At 42.8% G+C, this 26,273-nt stretch overlaps 1 protein-coding gene across 3 annotated transcripts; it reads right to left on the reverse strand.

The window, feature by feature from the left end:
* Window positions 1-1,138: 1,138 nt before the first annotated feature.
* Window positions 1,139-26,273, reverse strand: TM9SF1 (transmembrane 9 superfamily member 1). 3 transcript variants are annotated; one of them, XM_040354695.1, is made up of 7 exons: window positions 26,172-26,273; window positions 24,829-24,910; window positions 20,924-21,240; window positions 12,587-13,187; window positions 12,315-12,500; window positions 4,062-4,335; window positions 1,139-2,125 (listed from the first exon to the last, which is right to left on the reverse strand). In XM_040354695.1, exons 3-7 carry the CDS (start codon window positions 21,236-21,238, stop codon window positions 1,732-1,734), a joined length of 1,770 nt encoding a protein of 589 aa, XP_040210629.1. In that variant the 5' UTR covers window positions 21,239-21,240; window positions 24,829-24,910; window positions 26,172-26,273; the 3' UTR covers window positions 1,139-1,731. The 3 variants fall into 3 exon arrangements, with proteins under 3 accessions (XP_040210629.1, XP_040210626.1, XP_040210636.1); XM_040354692.1 differs by lacking the exon at window positions 26,172-26,273 and adding an exon at window positions 25,831-26,078; XM_040354702.1 differs by lacking the exon at window positions 26,172-26,273 and adding an exon at window positions 25,739-25,824.

The raw sequence follows: 26,273 nt of genomic DNA on the forward strand, positions 1-26,273 counted from the left end.
ATCACTAGGTATGCAGAGTGAACAGGAATTTGCTTTTCACATGATTGAATAACTAAACTGAATATTTGTTGAGCAAAAAATTCTCAGCTCCTTTAGTAAATTAGCCTTAAAGTCTGTAAAACCGAAAACTTTTTATGAAATTCTAGTTCTGTCCAATTCAAAATGTGTAGGACTGTTAGATGCATGGGAACCCTATTCTAAAGAGAAAGCTGTAATTTTCTACAACAACATTTGCTTTAGAGCCGGTTCACACTGGGGCGACTTGCGATCCGACTTCATGTCGCCTCAAGTCGTCCCAAGTTGTGCTGTAGGGAAAAACAATGGAAGTGAATGGGAGCGGTGTTAATACACACGACTCAAGGCGATCCGACTTCAGAAAAGGTTCCTGTACTACTTCAATCCGACTTGTAGGCGATTTGTACCCATTGATTTCAATGGAAGTCGCCTCAGAAGTCGGATCACTGTCTTAACTGAAGCAACTTTCCAGGAAGATAACATACATTTCTCAGGCAAACCTCTCCCTCCCCCAGAGCCGATGGTTGTTTTATTGGCCACTGGAATGTCTCCTGTCCTGGAGACGACTTCAAGTCGTGTTGTAAATCTCCCCAGATCGCCCTGTGGTTCATGCTCAAGTCGTGTTGGAGTTGCTTCTGAAAGTCGTGCTGGAAGTCGTGTCGCCCTAGTGTGAACAGACTTCTTAGGCTTAGTTATTATAGATGTAAATAATAGTTAGCAGAGCTCCATATTAGGACATATGGTCATACAGGCGTAAAATCTACCCGTTTTGGGGTGCCTGGTAGCCATAGCTCCAGCATAATTTAGTCCATTGACATACATATCGAAGAATACATTCTGTGCGGCTATATGCACGCAATAACCACCAGCACTAATGTTTTCCTACGTATGGGCGTATTTTTCATAATGTCAACATTTACGCACGTGCCAGTGGTTACATGCATATAAACGCACATAATATATTCTGAAATATACAGTATGCCACTGGGCTAAATTATGCTGGAGCTGTCACAAGCAGGCACCTTAATCAACGTCTGTGTGCATAAGCTTATATCAGTAAAGATATTTTCAAACATGTTTTTTTTTTTGCGTTTTTTTTTATTTTGTAAAAAGGAAACCAAAAGATATAAATATATATATTTTTACAGAAGTCCAGTAGAGTGCAGGAGACTGTCTGAAAAGAAACAGGCCAGAGAAAGCCCACAAGACCATCTTACAAAACTAACAGACCAGAACAAATGTTCAAGCCACAGTGAGGAGTCTTCCGATGATTTTTAAAAAGGCAACCAAAACTTTCCCTTATGTTCGAAAATGATGACATTTCCAGACTAAGAACCTAATTTGCATCAACAATGCGAGATCAAATAATGATAGCAAAGAAGCCTTTGCAAAAAGACAATTTTAGCAGTATAAGAGATGAGCAGGAGTGGAATTAAACAGTCACCAGGGAGACAGCTGTCCATTACTGAGGTTTCATGGAATTTTCTGTAACAGTTTATTGCTTGGTTTACTTGTATCTCCAGTCTTACTGCTGCATGTTCCTCTTCTTAGGTAGGCATCTCTGCGATTTTATATCCCCATGCTCCACTTGCATCAATCTGTATTGGATGGGCCTTTGGAGCAGCAGGTACAGGATCTTCAGCCTCTTCCTCTGTGGTTGGTCCATTATTCCACATATAGCATTTATAGCACAAGTGATGTGCCTGGCTCAGGATTTTAGTCCATCTTGAGGTTTACATATATATAACGGATAAACCGAAGTGATGCTGTGAAGCTGACAGTTCCAAGCATGAGAAAGAAAACATATGCGGTTAGGAAAGAGTACCCAAAGAATTCTACACTTTGAACCACCCCTGACATATTAGACCGACGCCAGTAGTAAAAGACGGAGTACAGAAAGATAAATGCTCCAGTAGATCCTGTGCTTAGAATTGATCTCCACCACCACCGATAATCTTCACCTGACAGCTGGAAGTATGTCAACGCCACAGAAATACAGGCACCTACGCTCAGTAGAATGGCAAAGACGATAAAGAGAATCCCATACAAAGTGTACTGCTCTCGGCCCCATACAGTAGCAAAGATGTAATACAGCTCCACAGAGATTGCACTGTAAAGAAACACACAATTAATGCCAAAGAAACAATATAGAAAAACATAACTGTTTTACAAAGTAATAACTGTTTTACAAAGTAATATGCATTTGTAAGCGCTACCCAAACAACCTTAAAACAGGACTAAAGTCTTAAATTTTTAACGTTGGTGCATTCTCTGCATGAAGGTAAAAAAAAAAAAAAATATATGTTCAAAAAAAGAAATTGAGGGCAGTGGAGCCATAGACCCCTGCTGCTGTCAACTCTTGGAGAGGGACCAGAATATTGCATGTGTCCCCCCCCCCCCCTTTAACCACTTCAGTCCCGGACCATTTTGCTGGTCAAAGACCGGGCCACTTTTTTCCGATTCGGCACTGCGTCGCTTTAACTGACAATTGCGCGGTTGTGCAACGTGGCTCCCAAACAAAATTGATGTCCTTTTTATCCCCACAAATTATTATTATACAGGATTTATATAGCGCCAACAGTTTGCGCAGCGCTTAACATCAGGGAAGACAATACAGTCACAATACAAATCAATACAGGAGGGATCAGAGGGCCCTGCTCATTAGAGATTACAATCTAGAAATAGAGCTTTCTTTTGGTGGTATTTGATCACCTCTGCGGTTTTTATTTTTTGCGCTATTAACAAAAATAGAGCGTCAATTTTGAAAAAAAAAAAAAAAAAATGCAATATTTTTCCTTTTTGCTATAATAAGTATCCCCCAAAATATATATAAAAAAAAAAAAAAAAATTTTCCCTCAGTTTAGGGCGATACGTATTCTACATATTTTTGGTAAAAAAAAAAAAAAAGCAATAAAGCGCTTATTGATAGGTTTACGCAAAAAAGTTATAGCGTCTACAAAATAGATAGTTTTATGGCATTTTTTTTTTTTTTTTTTTTACTAGTAATGGCGGCGGTCAGAGATTTTTATCGTGTATGCAACATTATGGCAGAAACATCGGACACTTTTGACAAATTTTTGGGACCACTGTAATTTTTACAGCGATCAGTGCTATAAAAATGCACCGATTATTGTGAAAATGACACTGGCAGTGAAGGGGTTAACCGCTGGGTGGCGCTGTAGGGGTTAAGTGTGCCCTAGTGAGTGATTCTTACTGTAGGGGGGGGGGGCTGTGTGTGACAAGACAGTGATCACCGCTTCCGAATACAGGAAGAGTTGATCACTGTCATTGTCACTAGGCAGAGCGGGAAGATGCTTGTTTACATCAGCACATCTACCCGTTCTTTCTCACAGCGAGACAATCACAGGGCTCACGGCGGGCGCGCGTCCACAATGTTGCGATCTTAAAGGGGACATATATTATATACATACACACGTCGTCCTGCCTGTCCGTGCCATGCTGTCGACGTATATAGTCGTGCGCTGGTCGGCAAGCAGTTAAAGGGGGTTGTAAACCCTCCTGTTTTTTCAACTCAATATATCCTATGCATTAAGGCGAAAAAACTTCTGTCAGTCACTGGCCCCCCAGTTTTACTCACCTGAGCCTTGGAATGTCCTACGCCGAGGAAGCGCTGTCTCACTGCCTGGGGTTCTCAGCTCTTTATTGAATAGATTGATAGCAGCGCAGCCATTGGCTCCTGCTGTAGTCAATCAAAAGCAAGTGACGCGGCCGCCGGGGTGCGGGGCCGAGTCCTGCATTTGGTGGCTATGGACGCAAAATGCTGGACTCGGGTGCGCGCCCAAAAGGTAACCCCTTGGGAGAGCACTTCTCCTAGGGGGGTTATCTAATGCGGTGAAGAGCCGCCAAGGGATCCCAGAAGAGGACAATCAGGGCAACACTGTGAAAACGAACTGCACAGTGGAGGCAAGTATGACATGTTTGTTATTTAAAAAATAAAAATAAAATCTAACCTTTAGTATCACTTTAAGATCAATTATTATTCTGCAGTTAATAAGGCAGTGCAAGGTACAATTAAGCATAAATACCTAAAAGGTAGGAAGCCTCCAATAGCCATGTGGACTGGCGCTGACTTATACCAAGGTTGGCGAGGGATTTCTCGAGCAATGTTCTTGGTCCGACACGGAGCCTCAAAGTTTACTGCACTATTTTTACCAAAGATACCTCCAATTACAGTGAGAGGGAATCCAACCAGGAGCCATACAGTAAGCAGCAGGAGGATTGTGGTTGCTGGAAGAGCTTGCGTTGAACCATTGGCCCAGTGAACTGAATTCACAACACTCCAAGTCAGGAAAAATGGAGCTGCAATAGGAATGGGATAAAATGGGATATCACAAGAAAAATGTACATAAACATTTATTACAATTCAGTTATATTAGACATTTATATTAGTAGGATATTTGAATTTCTAAAACGTCCTTGATTGAGTTTATTGCATCTATTTTTTGGCAATTGTAAAACCAATGTTATAAAAACAATGGCTTGGAGGCCTATTATCACGTACCATAGACACAAGCAAAATAAAAACTGAATACCAAAAGGGTTTGTGGTCTTATTCAGAATACAAAATTATATACTGTACACATACACTTAATTTTTTTATCAACATTTTTTAAAACTGAACAAATATTTTTCGTGTCCATATAGTGAACTTGGCGTTTAGTCACTTTAAGTGGATGTAAACCTAAAACATTTTTTTTTTGATGTCACAATGTAGAGAATAAGATTTCCTATCATCTGTGCCCAGTCTTGCCACACAGAGTTAATCTAGCTCTGAGCAATCCTCTTTTATTGTTCAGTGAAAATTAACAGACTTCCAGATAAAAACCTGTCTAAATAAAAAGTCCTTTCCGTCCCCTTGCTTCGAGTGACAGGGTTTTTACATATCTCGTGCACTAGCTTGGACACATGCACATTCCTGGATGTTTATCATAATATGGGGGGGGGGGGTGATCATTGCTAGAGGTAATGTATGTTACTCGAAGCAAGGGGACGGAAAGGACTTTTTATTTAGACAGGTTTTTATCTGGAAGTCTGTTAATTTTCACTGAACAATAAAAGAGGATTGCTCAGAGCTGGATTAACTCTGTGTGGCAAGACTGGGCACAGATGATAGGAAATCGGATTCTCTACATTGTGACATCAAAAAAAAAAAAATTGGGTTTACATCCACTTTAAGGTCATCACAGAGGACAAGAGGGTACTTCTTACATCTAGAGGAAAAAGAGATATAGGGCCAGATCCAGAGAGAATTGGATCCGCGCAGCGTATCAGAGATACGCTACGCCGCCGTACCTTACCTGGCGGAATTTCGAATCCAACGACTTTGCGCCGTAAGTTACGGCGGCGTAGTGTATTTCTGGCGGCGGAATTCAAATCGGCGATCAGGGGGCGAGTTTCATTTAAATGAAGCGTGTCCCCGCGCCGAATGAACTGCGCATGCGGCGTCCAGAAATTTCCCGCAACAACGTCATTTTTTGAACTTAGACGTGAGTTACGTCCATCCCTATTCACGGACGACTTACGCAAAAAAAAATAAAAATTTCAAATTTCGACGCGGGAACGACGACCATACTTAACATGGCAAGTCTATCGATACGCTGCAAAATACCAGCTTTAACTATACGCCGGAAAAAGCCGACTACAGACGACGTTAGAAAATGCGACGGCCGTGCGTACGTTCGTGGATCGTCGTAAATCGCTAATTTGCATACCCGACGCGGAAAACGACGCAAACTCCACCGAGCGGGCGCCGAAGTATTGCATCTAAGATCCTGAAGGCGTACGAAGACGTACACCTGTCGGATCTTACCCAAAAGCCGTCGTATCTTGGTTTGAGGATTCAAACTAAAGATACGACGCGGGAAATTTGAAAGTACAGTTCTTATATTTGTTGAACTGGATGGACTTGTTTCTTTTTTCAACCAGACTAACTATGTAACTATTTAAACCACTTGCCTACAAGGCACTTTCACCCCCTTCCTGCCCAGGCCATTTTTCAGCTTTCAGCGCTGTCACACTTTGAATGACAATTACACGGTCATGCAACGTTGTACCCAAATGAAATTTTTATCATTTTTCCCCACAAATAGAGCTTTCTTTTGGTGGTATTTTATCACCTCTGCGGTTTTTATTTATTGCGCTATAAACAAAGAAGAAGAAAAAAAAAAATTGTACTTTTTGCTACAATATCCAATTTTTTTCCTCAGTTTAGGCCGATACGTATACTTCTACATTTTTTTTTTTTTTTACCAAAAATATCGCAATAAGCCTATATGGATTGGTTTGCACAAAAGTTATAGCGTCTACAAAATAGGGGATAGATGTATAGCATTTATATTATTTATTTTTTACTAGTAATGGCGGCGATCTGCGATTTTTATCGTGACTGCGATATTGCGGCGAACATATGATACATTTTTGAGACCATTCACATTTATACAGGGATCCGTGCTATAAAAATGCATCGATTGCTGTATGGATATGACTGGCAGGGAAGGGGTTAACACTAGGGGGCAATCGTGTTAATGTGTTCCCTAGGGAGTGATTCTTACTGTGGGGGGACTGACTGACTGGGGAAGGTGACCGATCGGTGTCCCTATGTACAAGGGACACAGCATCGGTCTCCTCTCCCTGACAGGACGTGGATCTGTGCGTACACACACACACACACACACACACACACACACACACACACACCCCCCTGCTGAGTTACTGGGCACTTTAGAACACAGAAAACAAATTCTCCTGCGCACGAGAGGATAGTCCAAAAGTCAAATACCAACAACGGTGCCACCGGCCTTGCTGCCCTTCATGGATGGGGATATCCTAGTGGAAAACAAGAGAAAAGAAAACAAAGGCGCACCAGCCTAGTGTATTACCGTTAAAAGATTTTAATAAATTAAAATGTATATACTGGACCTACTCACAAGTGTAGTAGAAAGAATCGCAGTGAGGCTTAATCAACATAAGCTGCAGTGAGAAGACCTCGAACCACACTCCGACCGGTCATGGAGACAGTTAGAGGGGTCACCGCCGGCTGATGCGTTTCGAAGCTCTAAGCCTCTTCATCAGAGCCCAGTCTTTCTACTACACTTGTGAGTAGGTCCTGTATATACATTTTAATTTATTAAAATCTTTTAACGGTAATACACTAGGCTGGTACGCCTTTGTTTTCTTTTCTCAGTTACTGGGCAATCGCAAGTGCCCGGCAGACATTGCGGTCTGCCAGGCACGCGCATCAGGTCCCCAGTGATGCGGCAGGCGCTCATGCGCCCCCTAGTGGCTCGGGAAAGGGCAACGTCATGACGTCCGCCCAGAACGAGAGAGTCTTTGTCCCGCCATCATATGATGGCGGGCGGTAGACAAGCTGTTAAATAAGCAATTATTTGCCCATTTATTACCAGGGTAAATTTTAGAAGTGGGCTCAGGATATTATTTGTCCCCATTAGGACTCTTTAGGACATTTTTATATAATTTTCTTCCTGTGAAAAATACCTTAAAAAGGCCTAGCTCACCTTTTCCAGAAAATTACCTACACTATATTACCAAAAGTATTGAGACTTCCGCTGGCCGTCATATGACGTCCTTGACTTTGAGCAGGTATATTTGAATGATGCCTGCAGCTACAGGCACCATTCAGACAGTCTTTTTCAGCTGGCGATTACCTGCACCATAAGAATGATCATAGCAGCTGGTCAGCTGCTTGATCGTTCTTACGGGCAGTGAGAGGGGACATCCGCCCCTTCCGTGCTTCCAACGACTCACCGCTGCGAGTGATTGATGAGTCGGAGACAGAATCTGCCGACCTCGGATGTTTACCATTAGAGATTTCTGGTGGACCAAAATTAGCAATAAAATGAATAAAAAAAAAAAAAAAAAAAAATGGAAAGCGCCCTTGTCCCCGTACACGGAAGCAAACGCATATGCAAGTCCCACCACCATATGAATACGGTTTTAAACCACACATGAGGTATCACTGCGATCGTTAGAGCGAAAGTAATAATTCTAGCCCTAGATCTCCTCTAACTCAAAACATGTAACCAGTAAAAAAATAAATAAAATTAAAGCGTCACCTATGGGGATTTTTAAGTACTGAAGTTTGGTGCCATTCCACGAGCGTGTGCAATTTTGAAGTGTGACATGTTAGGTATTTATTTTCCCTTGCGTAACTTCAGCTTTCACATTATGCAAAAAAATTGGGCTAACTTTACTTTTTTTTTTTTAAGCTTGTTTTTTATCCAAAAAAAAAGCGTCTGAAAATTTTCTGCGCAAATACCGTGGGAGATAAAAAGTAGAAATGACTGCCATTGTATTCTCTAGGGTCTCTGCTATAAAAAAAGAAAAAACACACACACACACACACACACACACACACACACTATAATATATATAAAAAAGGTTTGGGAGGGTTCTATGTAATTTTCTAGCAAAAAAAAATATGATTTTTACATGTAGGAGAGAAATGTCAGAATTGGCCTGGATGGCAAGTAGTTAATGGTATCCCTGTTCTTATCCATAGGGTTCAATACCGAGTTGGCCCACCCTTTGCAGCTATAACTCTTATGGGAAGGCTGTCCACAAGGTTTTGGAGTGTGTCTATAGGAATGCTTGACCATTCTTTCCAGAAGTACATTTGTGAGGACAGACACTGATGTTGGATGAGAAGGCCTGACTCGCAGTCTCCACTCCAACACATCCCAAAGGTGTTCTATCAGGTTGAGGTCAGGACTCTGTGCAGGCCAGTCAAGCGTCTCCTCCATGTCTTTTTGGATCATGCTTTGTGCACCGATTTAAAGCATTTGACGGAGAGGGAAGTTCATGTGCGTGTAAAGGCAGGCGTCCCAATACTTTTGGTAATATAGTGTATGCAGTTAAGGGGCCCAGGTAGATATTACAAATCTGTGCAGCTTTGTAAAATGATCATTGATTGTATTGTTTTACCTGTAGGCCACCATCTGGGTTCCATTAGAACCCAAGTTAACAACTCCTAGTTAGCTACTTGCACATCCTGACCTCTTGCTTTTCTGGAAAAGGTGAACTTCCTTAAAAGTGGTTGTAACCCCTATTCATGAAATTTGACCTAGGCACATATCTGTAATGCTCGTATTTCTCTCCAAAGCTCTAAGTGCCGTGTCTTTCTGCTGCTCCGTTCCTCTGTTATCAGCATGATAACTACTGACAAGTTCTCTGACATGAGATAAAAGCAGCTGGAAATTTGTGTCGGGAAAAGAACAGAGATACAATAAGCAGAGAGCTTGTCTATTCAGACTGCAGCTCTGCAAGTTTTTTCTTTCCTTCTCTGCCTATGTAGAGGGGGAAGGTGTGCCTTTCCTCCAATCAGCTCTTAAACAGTGTAAGCCCAGACTTCACATCCACTGCTGAATGATGAAGAAAAATTTGTAACACAAATAGGTAGATTCAGGTAGCAGAGCCTATAGTTACGGCGGCGTAGCTTAGCGTGTTTAGGCTACGCCGCCGTAAGTAAGCTAGGCAAGTACATGATTCTCAATGTACTTGCCTGCCAAGTTACGACGGCGTAGCCTAAATCGGCGGGCGTAAGGGCGCCTAATTCAAATGTGTTGGGGGGGGCGTGTTTAATGTTAATGAGGCTTGACCTCACATTTTTTACGTTTTTTTAAACTGCGCATGCGCCGGGCGCCTACATTTCCCAGTGTGCATTGCGGCTAAGTACGCCGCACGGGCCTATTGATTTTGACGTGGACGTAAATACTTACTTAACATTACTATTCCACTAGGGCCTAGCTCTAACTTTACGTGGCCTCTTACGCAAACGGCGTAAAAGTACTGCGTCGGCCGGGCGTACGTTCGTGAATCGGCGTATCTCCTAATTTACATATTCTACGCCGACCGCAATGGAAGCGCCACCTAGCGGCCAACCAAAATATTGCAATCTAAGATATGTTTAAGCGTATCTCTGTTTGAGCATACGCTTAAACATAAGTCCGCGTAGATTCTGAGTTAGATCGACTTATCTACTGATAAGTCGGCCTAACTCTACCTGAATCTACCTAAATGTGTACTTTCTAAAGAACTTACAAAGGGAAAGACTGCAGATATACTATATAGATTTGTTTAATCTCTGTGTATCATCTGAGGCTGTTCACTTCACTGGGTCTAGGAGAGGGTTTACATCCACTTTAAGGTACAGAATTGCACACAGATCACTAAATTCATCATTTATTGAGGCCAATTCTAAGTTTTTGTTTAGGTGGTACATGCTACCACACAGACTGGGCAAATTTATCTAGGGTGCTGCTTTTCAGGTTGCGGAATGGCTAGCACTTTCGTGGGAATGCCCTAGTATCAAAGGTTTCATCACTAGGTTATTTTGTTTAAGGTGGTCTTGAATCTGTGAAACACCCATCATTTTGGGGGAGATTTAAAAAAAGTCTCTATGGACGATTTAATCCTTCATAGAAGGGGAGTCACTTTGCATGAGGACGTCTGTACTGCCCTAACTCTAATTCCTTATCCTGATCCCTTCTTCCCTCTCCCCTACTGTCCCCACTCTGCAAGCTTGTTCTTTTCTTACTTCTCTCGACCTGTCAGACTGCTCTCCTCCAATGATCAGACTTGTCCTGCACCAGCCAGCACAGTGATGAGTGATTTAAAAGGGACACATTAATGAATAAGTGCATTGAGGTTAAAAAAAAAATAAAAAAAAATAAACCGCCAATGGAAGCGATTCTCAAGAAGTGAACAGACAGGAGAGCCAAAAGAGGGGGTGGGGGTACGGTTTAGGAGAGCCAATCATACATTTACATTGGATGGCCTACAGATATAAAATTATAGTTAGGACAATCAGCAGCCCTCACATATCTGTATCCAAAATAGTTGCTGTTGGAAGGGGGAATACAGTGCCTTGAAAAAGTATTCATACCCCTTAAAATGTTCTAACCAAAAACATAAATGTATTTTACTGGGATTTTGTGATAAACCCACACAAAGTGGCACATAATTGTGAAGTGAAAGGAAAAAGGACACATGGTTTCATTTGTCATTCTATCATTTTCCTTTCATTTCACAATTATGTGCCATTTTGTGTTGATCTATCACATAAAATCCCAATTAAATACATTTATAATTTTGGTTGTAACATGACAAAATTTGGAAATTTCAGGGGGTATGAATACTTTTTAAAGGCACTGTATATGACTAATAATCAGGTACGTTTGAAAACATCGCTCAAGTCTATTTCAAGCTCGCTGTTCGTGCTAGAAGGATAATGTTACCTCTATACAAAAGTGTAACTTTTTTTTTTTTGAAAATTTCTGTTTATTAAAGGTTTTATACATACAAAACAAAACATTCCTTGGCACACCGCCAAGCTTATCTATCGGTCAACATATAACCGTGCCATCGCAGATGGCATATTAACCAACATCCCCCCCCCCTACTCAGTTCCCTTCCCCTCCAATCCATAGCTGAAGACATATTAAGTAACAGCACTCCTTCTCAGTTGTGAGTCACAAATCACTATTCCCGATGCACCTGAAGTGAGTTCCCCTTACAACTTAACACAGGTATCCATCAATTTCAATTATCCTTCCCCATTACCCAACCGTTTGGTCAGATTCATACCAGGCCCTCCACACCTTCTCGAACTTCCCAACACATCCCCGAGATAAGTACGTTGCCTTATAATAAGGGAGCATAGCATTTACTAAGCCTTTCCAGAAAGCAACCTCCGGGGCCCCCGGACTCCTCCACTTAAGCAATATAGCTTTCTTCCCATAGAACAGCAAGATACTAAGTAACGTTCTGTGAGCCCTAGATGGGACTACCTCCTCCACCAGGCCAAGTAAACAGACACTGATTTCCTGCGGGAGAGGTACCCCCAGAACCCCTTCAATACAGGCCGTGACCCCAGTCCAAAACTGTTGGATCTGGGGGCAACCCCAAAACACGTGATGCGTATCCGCAGGGGCAAACGTACACCTCCAACATTCAGAGGGCACCGAGGGATATATCGAAGCCAACCTGGCAGGGGTATAATACACCCTGTGCAGGAACTTGAATTGAATTAGCCTGTCCCTAGCCACTACCAAATACTTAAAGGGACTGTCCCACATATCATCCCACTCCTCCCCCTGTATACCCGGGACCTCTGCCACCCACCGCTCTCTGCACTTTTAGTAATGCTTTGGGACTAGCTTTAAATTGTTCTTTATAGGTCACTGACAAGGTCTTGGGCAGGTCCTCTGTCATAAGTAGGTTACAAAAGTGTAAATTAACAAAAATATATAAAAGTGTTTTACCTGAAAAAAGGCTGGTAGTGAGTACAATGTTCCAAACCCAACGATCTCCACCCAGCTGTTTATAGAAATTACTGGACACGTAGCCAGAAATACAGCAAGTGAGGGCGTAAAGTAGTATAGCAGCAGAATTTATAGCACCATGTCTGTGCACATTAAACATTCCTAGAAGAACCATTACAATGATACCTATAAAAAAAGAGGCAATCGTTAATGCATGAAAAAAAACAAATAAAAAAATAAATAAATGCATTTTGAATGCATTCAGCTATTACCTGTTCCAAGTGCAAGGAATTGGGAACCTACTCCAAGTATGGCACACAATAGACTTCTATGTGGGGGAAAGCGGAAAACATCTGTGTGAATAATCTTCCATCCATTGTCTCCTTGTTCCATGTCATCCGTCCCTTCCTCATCTAGATTGTACCTTGCCAGATCACTTTTGAGAACACGCATTAGAATGATAACCACAAAACCCAAAAGCAAAAAGACTAGTACCATGGAATTAATGATAGAGAGCCAATGAATCTCCAGACTTTTTGGGAAGAAACTGTTGTCCCTGAGACGGTCTCCACGCCTTTCATAAGTCACAATGGTTGGGAACCAACGTACACTATAAGTATGGGTCAAGCTAAGTGGCTCTCGGACATCATCTAAGCTAAAAGGCTTCACATCTCGAACACTAACATTGGCAAATACGATACGGTCCTCATTATATTCAATGTTGAAGTCCAAGTGAGACCACAAGCCAATTTTATGAGTGTGTGGCAAGAAGCCACTTTCCTCCATGTAGCCTACAAAGCCACGGATCGGTATGTCATCCAACACAAACTCGAAATAGTAAAGTTCTTCAATGGCTTGACGAAGTTCATCTACCTTGAAGGAAAAAAAAAAACAAAACACAACACCATAAGACAACAGAACATTTCCATACATAGAACATCAATTTCCAAAGCGTAAGAATGGTGACAGTGATAATATTGATGAAAAAAACCTTTAAATAATGTACAGGGGACAAAGCTTACATGAACAGACACTTTCGAAAAAATGTACCATCTGGCCAGTATTCAAGACTATTATATGCTCCTAAACAGACCTTCAGAATCAGAAAAGCACATCATTTTATACCCACTTCAGTACCACACGATGACCAATGCAGGCCAGAAGAAACAAGATCAGAACATTGCTGAAAGACTAAAGAAATTAATCCACACAGTAGTTCTTGACATGGCACTGGAGTAGGTCAGCATTACAAAGCTCTATTGCCATCCATTCCAGTAGACCCTCCGTTTCTGAGCCAGCTGCCAGTCATGAATCTATGTCAATCCCAACATTGTTGTTGTGATCCTTTTAGACACCAAAGCGGTTCTGTGACAGCAGCCAATAGCGAATTGTAGCTCGCTTTCAGCTGATTCTGGGTCACAGAACAGCAAAAGTAAGTGCACTCCTGTGACAAGAGTTTTGGCCATACTTCTCCTTTAAATCTGAAGTTTAAGCATGCATATTTATTTTTTTTGAGGTACGCTGGCCCAGCTTGGAACAATATAAGTATGCATGTGATATCACCCTCCCTGCCTCTCCACCTTGTCAAAACACAGAAGTCTCTGCATCCATTGAAAAAATGCCAAGTTTTCTTCCAACGATGCCTGTACTAAGCGAATGATCTCTTGTGTTCATTATGAAGCAGGGCAGCAGTTTGGTATGAGACCCAGGAGCTAGCGGTGACCTCCATAGTAACAATGCCTACTATAGTGATTTCCAACTTCCACAGGGTCTTCCAGGTATGACAGATGCATACTTGTATTGGTCCAGCTTGGACCAATGAAACTTGCATTGTATTTTGACAATATTTAACAAAAACCTATTTGCACAAACATCCAAATTTTCAGGACAAGCTTTCGGGTTGTACCCCCTTCTTCAAGGTCCAACCAGTACTAATACACAAAGTTTTGGCAGAAGTAAGGAAATCTTACAAATAGAAGTTATAATTAAATTTGGACAGTTGGTGAGATAAGGAAAGGAGTGGGCTATGGACTGGGTGGGGGTTGGGGGAGTCAGAGATGAGAAGGGTCATAAAACTGTTGAATAGTGTTTTTTTTCCCCCTCAGAGATTGTTTAAAGTGGTGTATGCATGTTTAGATTTTTTTCTTTTTTAACCAGCAGGTTGAACTGAAAAAAAAAAAAAAACCTGACAGATCCCTTCATCAACACAATATATGTTAATGCTGGGATTTTCCTCGTTGCACTATTGTATTCTGACAGGAGGACTCTCCTCCCCCCTGTCAGAATACACTGATCAGCGCTGCTGCCATTGGCTGCAAATGCTGTTCGAATGCTGGTTTTCCAGCATGACCGATCAGTGTGAAAGGGGCATTAAAGCGGTTGTAAACCCTTATGCCGCGTACACACGATCATTTTTCAGCATGAAAAAAAACGTTGTTTTTAAAAAACCGTCATTTAAAATGATCGTGTGTGGGCTTCACATAATTTTTCGGGTTCTGAAAAACGACAATTTTTTTTCGAACATGCTGCATTTTTTAACAACGTTTTAAACGATGTCGTTTTTCGGGTATGAAAAAAATTATCATGTGCGGGCTAAAACGACGTTTAAAACCTGCGCATGCTCAGAAGCAAGTTATGAGACGGGAGCACTCATTCTGGTAAAACTACCGTTCATAATGGAGTAAGCACATTTATCACGCTGTAACAGACAGAAAAGCACGAATCGTCTTACCAACGTGGAATCAGCTAAAGCAGCCCCAATGGTGGCATCATTTGCATGGAATTTCCCCTTTATAGTGCCGTTGTACGTCACCGCGCTTTGCTAGAGCATTTTTTTTTAAACGATGGTGTGTTGGCAACGTCGTTTTAATGATGAAGTTGGAAAAACGTTTTTTTCTACATGCTGAGAAACTTCGTTTTTTTTTCATGTCGAAAAATGATCGTGTGTACGCAGCATTACAGACCACTTTGACCTACAGGTAAGCCTAGATTAAGGCTTACCTGTAGGTGCAACAAATATCTCCTAAACCTCCACGGTTAAGGAGATATTTGCAAGAAAGGCAGCACCGATGTCTACGGCGGGCACAGGAGTGACGTCATCGCTGCTCCGGCGCTGTGACTGGCCAAGTCAATCTGGGTATCATGGTGGCGACGGAGGAGGTGTCCGAGGAGACCGCTGCGGGGGCTTCGTTCTCAAGCAAGTAATTCATAATGAGCTAGTATGCTATGCATACTAGCTCATTTTTCTTTGTCTTGCAGGGTTTTTTTTTTTTTTTTTTAAAGAGAGGGTTTACTTCCTCTTTAAGAGAAGATTCAAATTAAACTGGATGACAGGGCTGATATAATTGCGTGGCAGTATTTGCAAAAGGAGTGCCCATATTACCAGCTTCCGTGCAGCTCTTCAAACAAGCAAAGCCACTTACCATGTAGCAACCCAACAAACATGGGGGTTTATTTTCTAAAGGCAGATCCACTCTGCACTGCAAGTGCGGTCACTGTAGATCCGAGGGGGACATGCAAGGACAATAAAAAAAACAGCATTTTTGCTTGCACATGATTGGATGATACAATCGGCAGAGCTTCCCCTCATTTCAAACCTTCCCCTCAGATTTACAGCGACTGCACTTCCAAATGCACTTGTAATGCAGAGCGGATTTGCCTTTAGTAAATCAACCCCATGGTGTCTGTTCAAGTGCTTTGTTTATGGATCATGAGCTTGAAAATTTTAAAAAGGATATCTAAATCCAAAAATGTTATTTACTTACAGAGCTCAATGTGACAGCCGCATCAATTTCCTTATTCGGGCCATCTACACTTTTTGCAAGCACAGAAAAACGCCTGTTGATTTTGCCAAAATTCCAGTGTCCTTGTAACTTCCTGCGTAAAGAGCTGATAACTCAAACAATTGTATCTGCTTTCCTAGCTAGAACTGTGAACTACAGAACATCCCAATGCAATTCAAAGCCAATACGGATAAAGAGGGCTGGTTGTACATCGAATAAAGAGAGCACCCCAAGGTGGCAATGCTGCTCCTCCATAGATATAGTGCAGTCAGTGAGCGTTGTCACCCCCAGGAAAGGAAATGCATTGCAAGCAAGATTACCAGGTGAAAACCCAGGGAGGAAAAAAGGACCCTAATGCAGTCAGCACACAGCAGGACTAATAAGCTACAAAAAAAAAAAAATATGCTGTCGTAACTCTGAATCTAAGCCAGGGATATGCAATTAGCGGACCTCCAGCTGTTGCAAAACTACAAGTTCCATCATGCCTCTGCCTCTGGGTGTCATGCTTGTGGCTGTCAGTCTTGCTATGCCTCATGGGACTTGTAGCTCTGCAACAGCTGGAGGTCCGCTAATTGCATATCCCTGATCTAAGCCGTCGTACATTTAAGTGTATTCTCAAATTGAGATACACTTAAATGTAGCTAAGATACGACTGCCTGCGCCGTCGTATCTTAGCTGTCTAGTTCCGCCGGCCGCTAGGGGCGTGAACGCTGATTTACGTCTAGAATGCGTAAATCTGCGAGATACGCCTATTCACGGACGTACGCTTGCCCGTCGCAGTAAAGATACGCTGTTTACGTAAGGCGTTTTCCGGCATAAAGTTAGTCGAACAAAAAGCTGGCCTAGCCAATGTTAAGTATGGACGTCGTTCCCGCGTCAAATTTTTACGTAGTTTGCGCAAGTCGTCCGTGAATGGGGCTGGACGTAATTTACGTTCACGTCGAAACCAATATGTCCTGCGGCGTACTTTGGAGCAATGCACACTGGAATATGCCCACGGATGGCGCATGCGCCGTTCGGTAAAAACGTCAATCACATAAAACACGCCCCCCTGTTCCTCATTTGAATTAGGCCAGACCATTTACTCTACGCCGCCGTAACTTAAGAGGCAAGTGCTTTGTGAATACAGCACTTGCCTCTCTGACTTACGGCGATATGCGATACGCTACGCAGGCTCAAAGTCTTTGTGAACCTGGCTATTTGTATTTGGGTTTAGACACAGTTAACAGATGTAAACCTCACCCCTAGGCAGCATTGCAAACCCTTATGCCGCGTACACACGGTAGTTTTTGTGATGAAATAAAACAACGTTTTTAAAAACGTCATTTAATATTATCGTGTGTGGGCTTCACATCGTTTTTTTGTCTTCTAAAAAAACGACAAAAAAATTCGAACCTGCTTCAATTTTTTATGTTGTTTTTGTAAATGTCGTTTTTTGTGTCATAAAAAATGACCGTGTGTGGGCTAAAACTAAGTTTTAAACCCGCGCATGCTCAGAAGCAAGTTATGAGACGGGAGCTTGAATGGAACAGAGTGCCGTCGTACGTGTTGTACGTAACCGCGCTTTGCTAGAGCATTTTCAGAAAACGATGGTGTGTGGGAAACGTTGTTTTTTATGATGAAGTTAGAAAAACTTCGTTTTTTTTCATCACAAAAGACGACCGTGTGTACGCGGCATTATAGCCAATTTAAAAGCTGGGATAGGAAGGATTGTTGCCTCAGGCCCCGTACACATGAGAGGATCTATCCGCTGAAATTGATCTGCGGATCAGTTCCAGCGGATAGATCCGCTGGTGTGTACAACCCAGCGGATCTGTTTCCGCGGATTTTTATCCCCTGGGATGGATTTCAAGCGGATAAAAATTTGAAGACATGCTTTCAAATCTATCCGCTTGAATCCATCCCAACGGATTGATCCGCTGGTCTGTACAGACTCACCGGATCAATCCGTCCGAATGGATCCCCCGCATGCGTCGTAATGATTCGACGCATGCGTGGAATTCCTTATATGACCGTGTCGCGCACGTCGCCGCGATCATCATCGCGGCGACGGCGCGACACGTCATCGCGATGGGATTTCGGCGCGGATTTCGATCATATGGTGAGTACACTCCATCGGATCCAAATCCGCAGAAATCCTCGAGAGGATTTATCCGCGGAAACGGTCCGTTGGACCGTATCCGCGGATAAATCCTCTCGTGTGTACTAGGCCTCTGTGTTTGCCGAAACATTTATTCAGGGAATGTATGTACTACAGACTACAGGACCACCTCCCTTTCCCATTTAATTTCCTGTTAAGCTAGGACAGGGATAAGCAATTAGCGGACCTCCAGCTGTTGCAAAACTACAAGTCCCATCATGCCTCTGTCTCTGGGTATCAAGTTTGTGGCTGTCAGAGTCTTGCAATGGCTCATGGGATTTGTAGTTCTGCAACAGTTGGAGGTCCGCTAATTGCATATCCCTGAGCTAGGACTTTAGATTATGGTAGCTATCAACTTATCTTGTAGCACATAAATTGGCCCACTTGATAAAGAATCAACCCAAACTGTTCTGCAGGTTAACTCACCAATTCGTTCCTATTTTACCTTCATCACAGATGTAACCTAGTTTCTTGATGACTTCTAGGAAGACGTGAATACCTTTGAATCTAACCTCACCTTAGAAGAGAATTTGTGCTAGCTTGCCAGTAATGGAATTTCCCAGCTCAAACCTGTTGTTGTTCTATACACAGGAGGAGGAGGAGGAGGAGGAGGAGATTCAAATTGTCATTGTATCCCCTGCTTTGAAACAGGGCTCCAAGCTCCGAAAGTCAACCTTGCATAGAAACGTCCCTTCCCTGCTGGCCATACATACTTCAAAAAAGGATTCCTGTTACAATCCCCAAAGTGTTTGTAAACTCTAACAATAAATCGCTCGTATGTTCTGTTAAATATATACAAATTAAAGCATTCTATTATATCTGTTCCCACAAGGGCAAAACTTTAGCTAGAAATCTTGTAATCTTATAACTTCCTGCACTATCTTGGCTGTTTTATGCCATCTCTGTGGACTGCAAAACACCTCCTGTTGTTGATAAAAGAGGGAGGTGTTTTGCAGTTCTAACACCCTGTCCAAGGGTGCTCACTTAAGTTGTCACCCTAAAACAAGTTTATTTATGTCAGGATTAACCACTTGCCGCCCAATGACATCCCCGTGCAGTGGTTATTACGGGGATTATGTCTGCAGCTACAGGCATCATCCTTGTACCTTTTTTTTTTTTGGCCAGCAAATCAGTGATTGCAGTATTCTAAGGATCAATAAGGCAGAGCAGAGAGCAATAACTGACAGTCATTAGTGCTTGTAGCGGAGCCAATGGCTGCTGTGTTCAAACTAAGCCAAGGTGGATCTGATACTTTTCAGAACAAATGAAAATTCCTGGTTCTTCTGCTTTCCAAATTTGCCTTATTCATTGTGCATTAAAAGACATATTCAGGCAAAGCTCATTTCCCTCCTATTCCTTCCTTCCATGCATTCATGTTTTAATTTTTTTGTTATGCCTCAAAAAAAAAAAAAAAAAAACACTTTATTAAAACTAAGTAAACATGTTCCAGAACAGCCACAATAGCATTGTACAATACAACATCGTCACAGTACTGATAATACAACCATGACTGACCCAACTGCATCACCAAAGCCTCCCGAACACCCTCACAACTGTCTTCCTCCAACAAGACAATTCCACATATTAACTCATACCATATATAGCGCCTTTAGTGCAAGAGGAATAGAACAGTATACTATAAAGATCCTCCCATCATTCATTTTCTTAAATAAATACTTTCTGAAACTCTTTTTTACTGACCTACCCAAGCCATTAATATCCCATGTTTGTGTCACCTCTCAAAGACGACCGCTGATTCATCACAGCACTCTTTGCTAGGGTCAACCAGGCACCTCTTCGCAGGGATGGACTGGCCATTGGGACTACAGGGAGTTTCCCGGTGGGCCGGCTTTAGTGACAGTGGACCGCTGCCCCCCTGATCCTCTGTCTCTCCCTTCCCGCAGCGCTCACCTCCTCTCCCTCCCCGCAGCGCTCACCTGGGGGGAACAAAGAGGCAGGGGGAAGGACCAGAGGAGCAGGGGGGATGACAGAGGAGCATGGGGGAGGGGACAGACAGCTGACTCAACAGCTATGGCCTGGGAGTTTCTCACTTCTGCCTAATCTTGTCCCATAAGGGGGGCACCGAACTGATTTTTTGCCACGGGTAAAATAATGTCTAGCTTTCCCACTGGTACTGCCTATAAGAGTACCAGCCGCTCTACTCTAATAAAGTAGAACCGCTAGTGGCTAGTGAAGGGGGAGAGGGGGCTTGGTTGGCCGGCTGCCATGGGAGAGACCTGTCAAAGTGGGCCAGTCTGGATGAAGTCCAGGGCCAAGTTTTTGTCCCAGTCCAGCCCTGCCTCTTTGTGACACTGTCAAGCTCTGTAACCTTCTGGAGCTTGAGAAGACCCCAACTCTGGACAGCCAATCACAAGAGTCCATCTCACCCCACAGGGACTTAGATCCATGAAGAAGGACCAATTTCCTCTACAGTACTGAAGATAGAAGACTTGGAATTCAGCATGCCATGTAACCATGGATTTAGGAAACTATTTGCCATAAGAAATCATTATTGACTGCTGGGATTACCAAACTGCATGATCTTCTACAAAAGTGTAGGACATCTCAAGTCTAAAGTTACAAAAAAAAAAAAAAAAAAATCCTAGGTCCTTGCTAACACATCACCTTGAAATCATGCCCTGGTACATGGTGCCACATGCCTAAATTGTAGAGAAGAGGAGATTTACCTGACCAACAGCTAGTTTAAGCTCACATAGAGGTTCCCTCTCAATATTAACTCGAAAAGAAATCTTGTACAAAGATTCTGCCATCCGGTCTCCATCCAGAACTTCTCCCAAGGTCAGGCTCTTGTGGCGGATTTGTGAGGGGGCACACACTGGCAGTTGGTAGTAGTGATACGTTTCCTGCGGGTTGTGGTATGGTCCCACTTTGTTTACATACAACATTACCGAATCGCCTTGCTTGTATCGATTCTCCGCTGCAATGAGTGGTGGAACTACAAGCCACATGCACAGGAGAGCAATTGAACGAAGAACACCCATGTCTAGGAGGAAATGGAAAAGAGTTTGATCATGGCTTACGATCTAAAAAAGCCTTCTATACTGTACATGGAATGATATTTCAGTCAATGCAAATACAACTAGCACATGGATCACTATAACAATCTTGCATAAGCGATAATAGATTAATGTAACTATTTCATAACAGTAATTATGTGTAGCAATAACTACATAGGCTGGGAAGTTTTGATTTTGGAGGGGGTGAAACTATAAGAAAAAAAAAAGAAAAAAAGAAAAAAAAGAAAAGAAGTAGGAAATACATTTTCAGTACAGCATTAAAAATGTGATCAAATCTTAAATAAGCCAGGAAATAAACTTGAGCTGTTAATTTTAGCGCAGGTTTTTTGTCAAAGCACAATTGAACATGCTGAATTTGGAGGCCGATTGGATAGCATACATAGCTGCACCAGATTTTGCACGTGCCAGTTTTTGTAAATCAACCCCATTGCCTATGCAAGGCTGAGTGACAGTGTCTCTGCAATGGGCAAAATCCCTTATATTCGCTCCCTTACTTGGTTGCAGCCAGCACTAGAATGAGCTCTGTTGGCACCCAAGCGGGAACAGTGACATCACTCCCTCGGTCATATGCCAGTGCTTAAGCCTAGTAACTGGCATTGCCACAGGTTAGGAGGTCACACGCTCCTCCACAACCAGAAGTGCCAGACTTTACCGACTGGGACATAGAAAGAATCGGTGGGGGAGGGTCACTGGTACAGTAATCACCTCTTTACAAGGGGTCGGAAGGTCCTTTGTAGACAGGATGTCTATTTGCCCTGTATGCCCAAGATGACAGAGTCTCTTTAAGTTGCATTCAATTGTATCCAAACACATTTTATTTTTTTGGGATAGGCAAGGAAATAGTAATAGCCCTGTTTTTATGATACCAATGTCCTATTGAAAAGGTTTAATTTCGGTTTCTGTCCTGAAGGCAAGGCACAACAGGGAGTTAATTTCCAGTGGCAATAGTTGTCAGGACAAATAAAAACAAAAAACAAAAAAACGACTCTGCCTAATAGTGAACAGATAGCAGGTTCACCTTTAAAAACAGGTTACACTTGTATTAAAAGTGGAACTTTAGCCCGAAAATGAAGTCCTGCTAGATCAATTCAGGCTGACCTCTTTTGCTGGTATATCTATGTAAAACGTTAAAAAGAAAAAAAGTGTCTATACTGTTTAAAATCCAGTAATACTTTGTCTTACCCCACTCTGCACATGCTCAGTTGCTCTCCAGTTTTAGGCACTGCCAAATTTGCCAATCTACTGACAACCTTAAGGCCCCTTTCACACTGGGCCGGGAGGTATGTCGGCAGTAAAGCGCTGCTATTTTTACCCCCGCTAGCGGCTGAAAAAGGGTTAAAAACCACCGAAAAGCACCTCTGCAGAGGCGATTTGCTGACCATATAGCCGCGGTGCCTCATTGATTTCAATGGGCAGGAGCGGTGGAGGAGTGGTATACACACCGCTCCAAAGATGCGGCTAGCACAGTGGTTCTCAACTCCGGTCCTCGGGACCCACTTACAGGCCAGATTTTAAATATTACCTTGAGGAAAACGTTTCAGTTAATTTCAGTTATTTTGAAAACGTGACCTGTTGGTGACCTGTGAGTTGAGAACCACTGGGCTAGCAGGACTTTTTTTTACCGTCCTGCTAGTGCACCGCTCCAGTGTGAAAGCCCTCGGGCTATCACACTGAAGTCAAAGGAGCGGCTCTTTCAGGTCGGTTTGCAGGCGCTATTTTTAGCGCCTGCAAAACGACCCAGTGTGAAAGAGATCTAAAGCGTAATTAAACCCTCCTATTCTTTTACAGCCAAGAAAGCATTTTCTTGATCTGCAACTGCCACAATGCTGCACATGTAATCAGTTATGACACCAGCCATTTAATGGTTTGACAGTTTGGTTGAGGACAAATGTGACAGTTAGCAATCCCAGCATTCCAGGAACCGTTTAAACCGTTAAATCGATTTGGATTTAGATAAGCTTTATGATTTACTGCTGGGGTTTTTGGCTTGAGCAAAATGGCAGCAAGGAGAAAACAATGCTGGAGGCAATTTACAGCACACACTCATTTTGGTAGCATAATTATGAACGTGCAATGTATGTTCCTTGCTGAAGAACATTATTTTTTTTATCAAGTTGTTATGGGTAAAGTTCTGCTTTAAAGTGTGACATGTTGCTATGGACCACCAAGGGTCTGATGAAGGAGGTTTGCCTCTGAAACGCGTCAGCCATATTGCCGGCTTGATACCATCTGATCCGTGCTGTCATAGTGTTCGTTTGGCGATGCTGTGTACCAGTGTGACTGCCTGATAAGCGCTGTCCATAACTCCCTTTGTGAGTACGATCATTGTTTTAATTTATTTAATAAAATCCTTTTAAACGGTAATGCACAAGGTCGGTGCGCCCTCCTTTTTCTTTCGCAGCATCCCCCCTCACCCCCTGAGCCACCCTGTGACAGCGCTTTGCCTTGTCATTCATTCACAGGAATCTGTGAATGAATAAACTACAAATACTGTCTTCCCACTGCGACAGATGACTTGTAGTTCTGAATGGACTGAGAAGGAGCTGATAAGTGCTCTTGTAGTTCACTGACACTTCCTCCAGGTTTTAAACAAAAACTGCTTAAAGCGGGGGTTCACCCTAAAAAAAATGTTTTTTTTTTCTAGCATGCCATCAAGCATACTAGCGCGAGCTATAGTATGCCTTTATTTTATTTTTTGGCGCCGTACTCACAGTTTAATCCCGTAGTGAAGTTTCAGACTCCCCGCGGGGAATGGGCGTTCCTATGCAGTGGGAAGATGATTGACGGCCGGCTATGGCGCGTCACTCTTCCCGAAAATAGCCGAAATAGGACTTGGCTCTTCACAGAGCCTGCGCAGTCAGCTCCTAGTCTGTGCGCAGGCGCCATAAAGAGCGAGACCTACTCCGGCTATTTTCGGGAAGCGTGACGCGCCATAGCAGGCCGTCAATCATCTTCCCTCTGCATAGGAACACCCATTCCCCCGCGGGGAGTCTGAAACTTCACTACGGCATTAAACTGAGTACGGCGCCAAAAAAAAAAAAAAAGGGCATACTGTAGCTCACGCTAGTATGCTGGATTTAATGGTAGAAACTTGTTATTTAGGGTGAACCACCGCTTTAAAGAGGAATGGGCAAGAAAGCTGGAGGAAGAGTCTGCAGGAGCCCAACGATGCAGTGGATCGCAGGTGCAATACTCTGCAGGCGCCTGTGTAGAAAAAAAAAAAAAAAAAAAAAGGCTATTTTTTTTCCTGAAAAGGGAGAAATTGGCCCTTAACCCTAGCCAAAACGGGGGATTTAGATGCATTAAAAAGCTCATCTACAATTAATTGTGTGTTTTTTTTTGTTTTTGTTTTTAAATAAAGAAGATTAGAACCTCTGAAGATTTTACTGCTGTCTGTGCCTCTGCTAGGGGGCTTCATTCTGTCTATCTGCCCTAATAAACATAGTCACTGGGACAGAACACGATGAGAAATCCAAAATCTCATGAAACAGGAAAAAAGGCAAATCTTTCCAATGAGGATACAATGACATTGACCACTCCAAAGTGGGGCTTACCTTTAAGTTGTGGGAGATTTCTTCTCACTTCCTGTTTTGTTCTCAGGACATGGAGTGCCCTCTCCTCCCAATGGGACGCAGCCTTAAAAAAATAAAATAAAAATAAGTAGGCTACAAAAAAGAGATTTTGAAAATGACTCACTGTATCTAAAATACACACACAACCCCCCCCAAAAAAACAAAACTTTCACTTACTAATAAGGCATGGCTTGGCAAACTAACATAAAAATAAACAGTCAGGCGTGTCTAAAGCTGGCTGCACATTTTTCCATTCACCACATTACGAATATTAGGTAATACTATACAGTATAGTAAACGTATATAAACATATTACACAAGATTATAGTAAGGTAATTACTATAAAATAATGATAGTAAATATACTAAAATACGTGATGTCACTGCCCCTCCTCTCTACCTCATCCAATCAGAGAATGCATTGTATTGATTAAAGCGGAACTAAAACCTTTTTGTTTCCCACCACAATTTACATTTAAGACATGCCGTGAATGATAACTGTCACAGTTGCTTGTGCTCTAACCATCAAAATGTCATAACGGGTGATATGTGGAGCATCTGCAGATCAAACAGAGGCTAAGATGGCAGCTTCCTTGGCTGTAACGGATAGGAGGGTTCAGTTCCACTTTAAAAAATAAATAAATGCAAGGCGTTCTCGGAATGGAAAATGTGCCCGATGAGTGAGATCTCCTGTGGTATTATGCTGAAGGGCAGCTTCTTGGCACAGCACCCAGAGACTCTGCTTTATTGGGAGTGCTGATGGGAATGGCAGATGAATCCCTCTCTCTCTTACAACACAGACCTTGCTCCCCCAAGGTGATCATTAGAATTCCATAAACAATCACAGCATGCCCCAATGTGCTCCTGTGTAATGCTAGCTGGGGTGAAAATACCTGTATTAGCAGGGCTTCCTCCTGATCACACGACCACTACATAGACTGGCCTATTAGAGTGTAGGTGTCATAGATGTGACAGGTGAGGTTACCTAGGTGGGCTGATCACTTCCGGAGTGCTGTCACTTCCCCCTCTCTCTGCCCAACTGAATGTCAGCTGCCAGCCGGGCGGGCGGTATGTACACACAATTGCTGCCCCTGCCTTCCTCCAGGTGGGCTCTACACCGTCCTCCTCATCCTGCCTGATGCCCGTCTCCAAGGTTCCTGACAGTTTCTGGGGGCCTTCACCTCTCACGTCACCAGCGGAACATTCTTCTGCCAGCTCCGGCATGACAACCCCCTGTACCGTCTAGGAAGCGCCGGATACGATTTATCATAAACGTCGCTCTTAGCAACCTCACGCCTTTCCTTATACTATTCTCCTCACACTTACCGACACGACAGCTTCAGAGTGTTCCGGCTCCTTCAGGCACTGAGTTAGACACCTCGAACACGTCAGCACCCAGGTCCTCGTGTGGGCGTACCCGTGTGGACG

The sequence above is a fragment of the Rana temporaria genome, chromosome 1, assembly GCF_905171775.1.
Source record: "Rana temporaria chromosome 1, aRanTem1.1, whole genome shotgun sequence".
Lineage (NCBI taxonomy): Eukaryota > Metazoa > Chordata > Amphibia > Anura > Ranidae > Rana > Rana temporaria.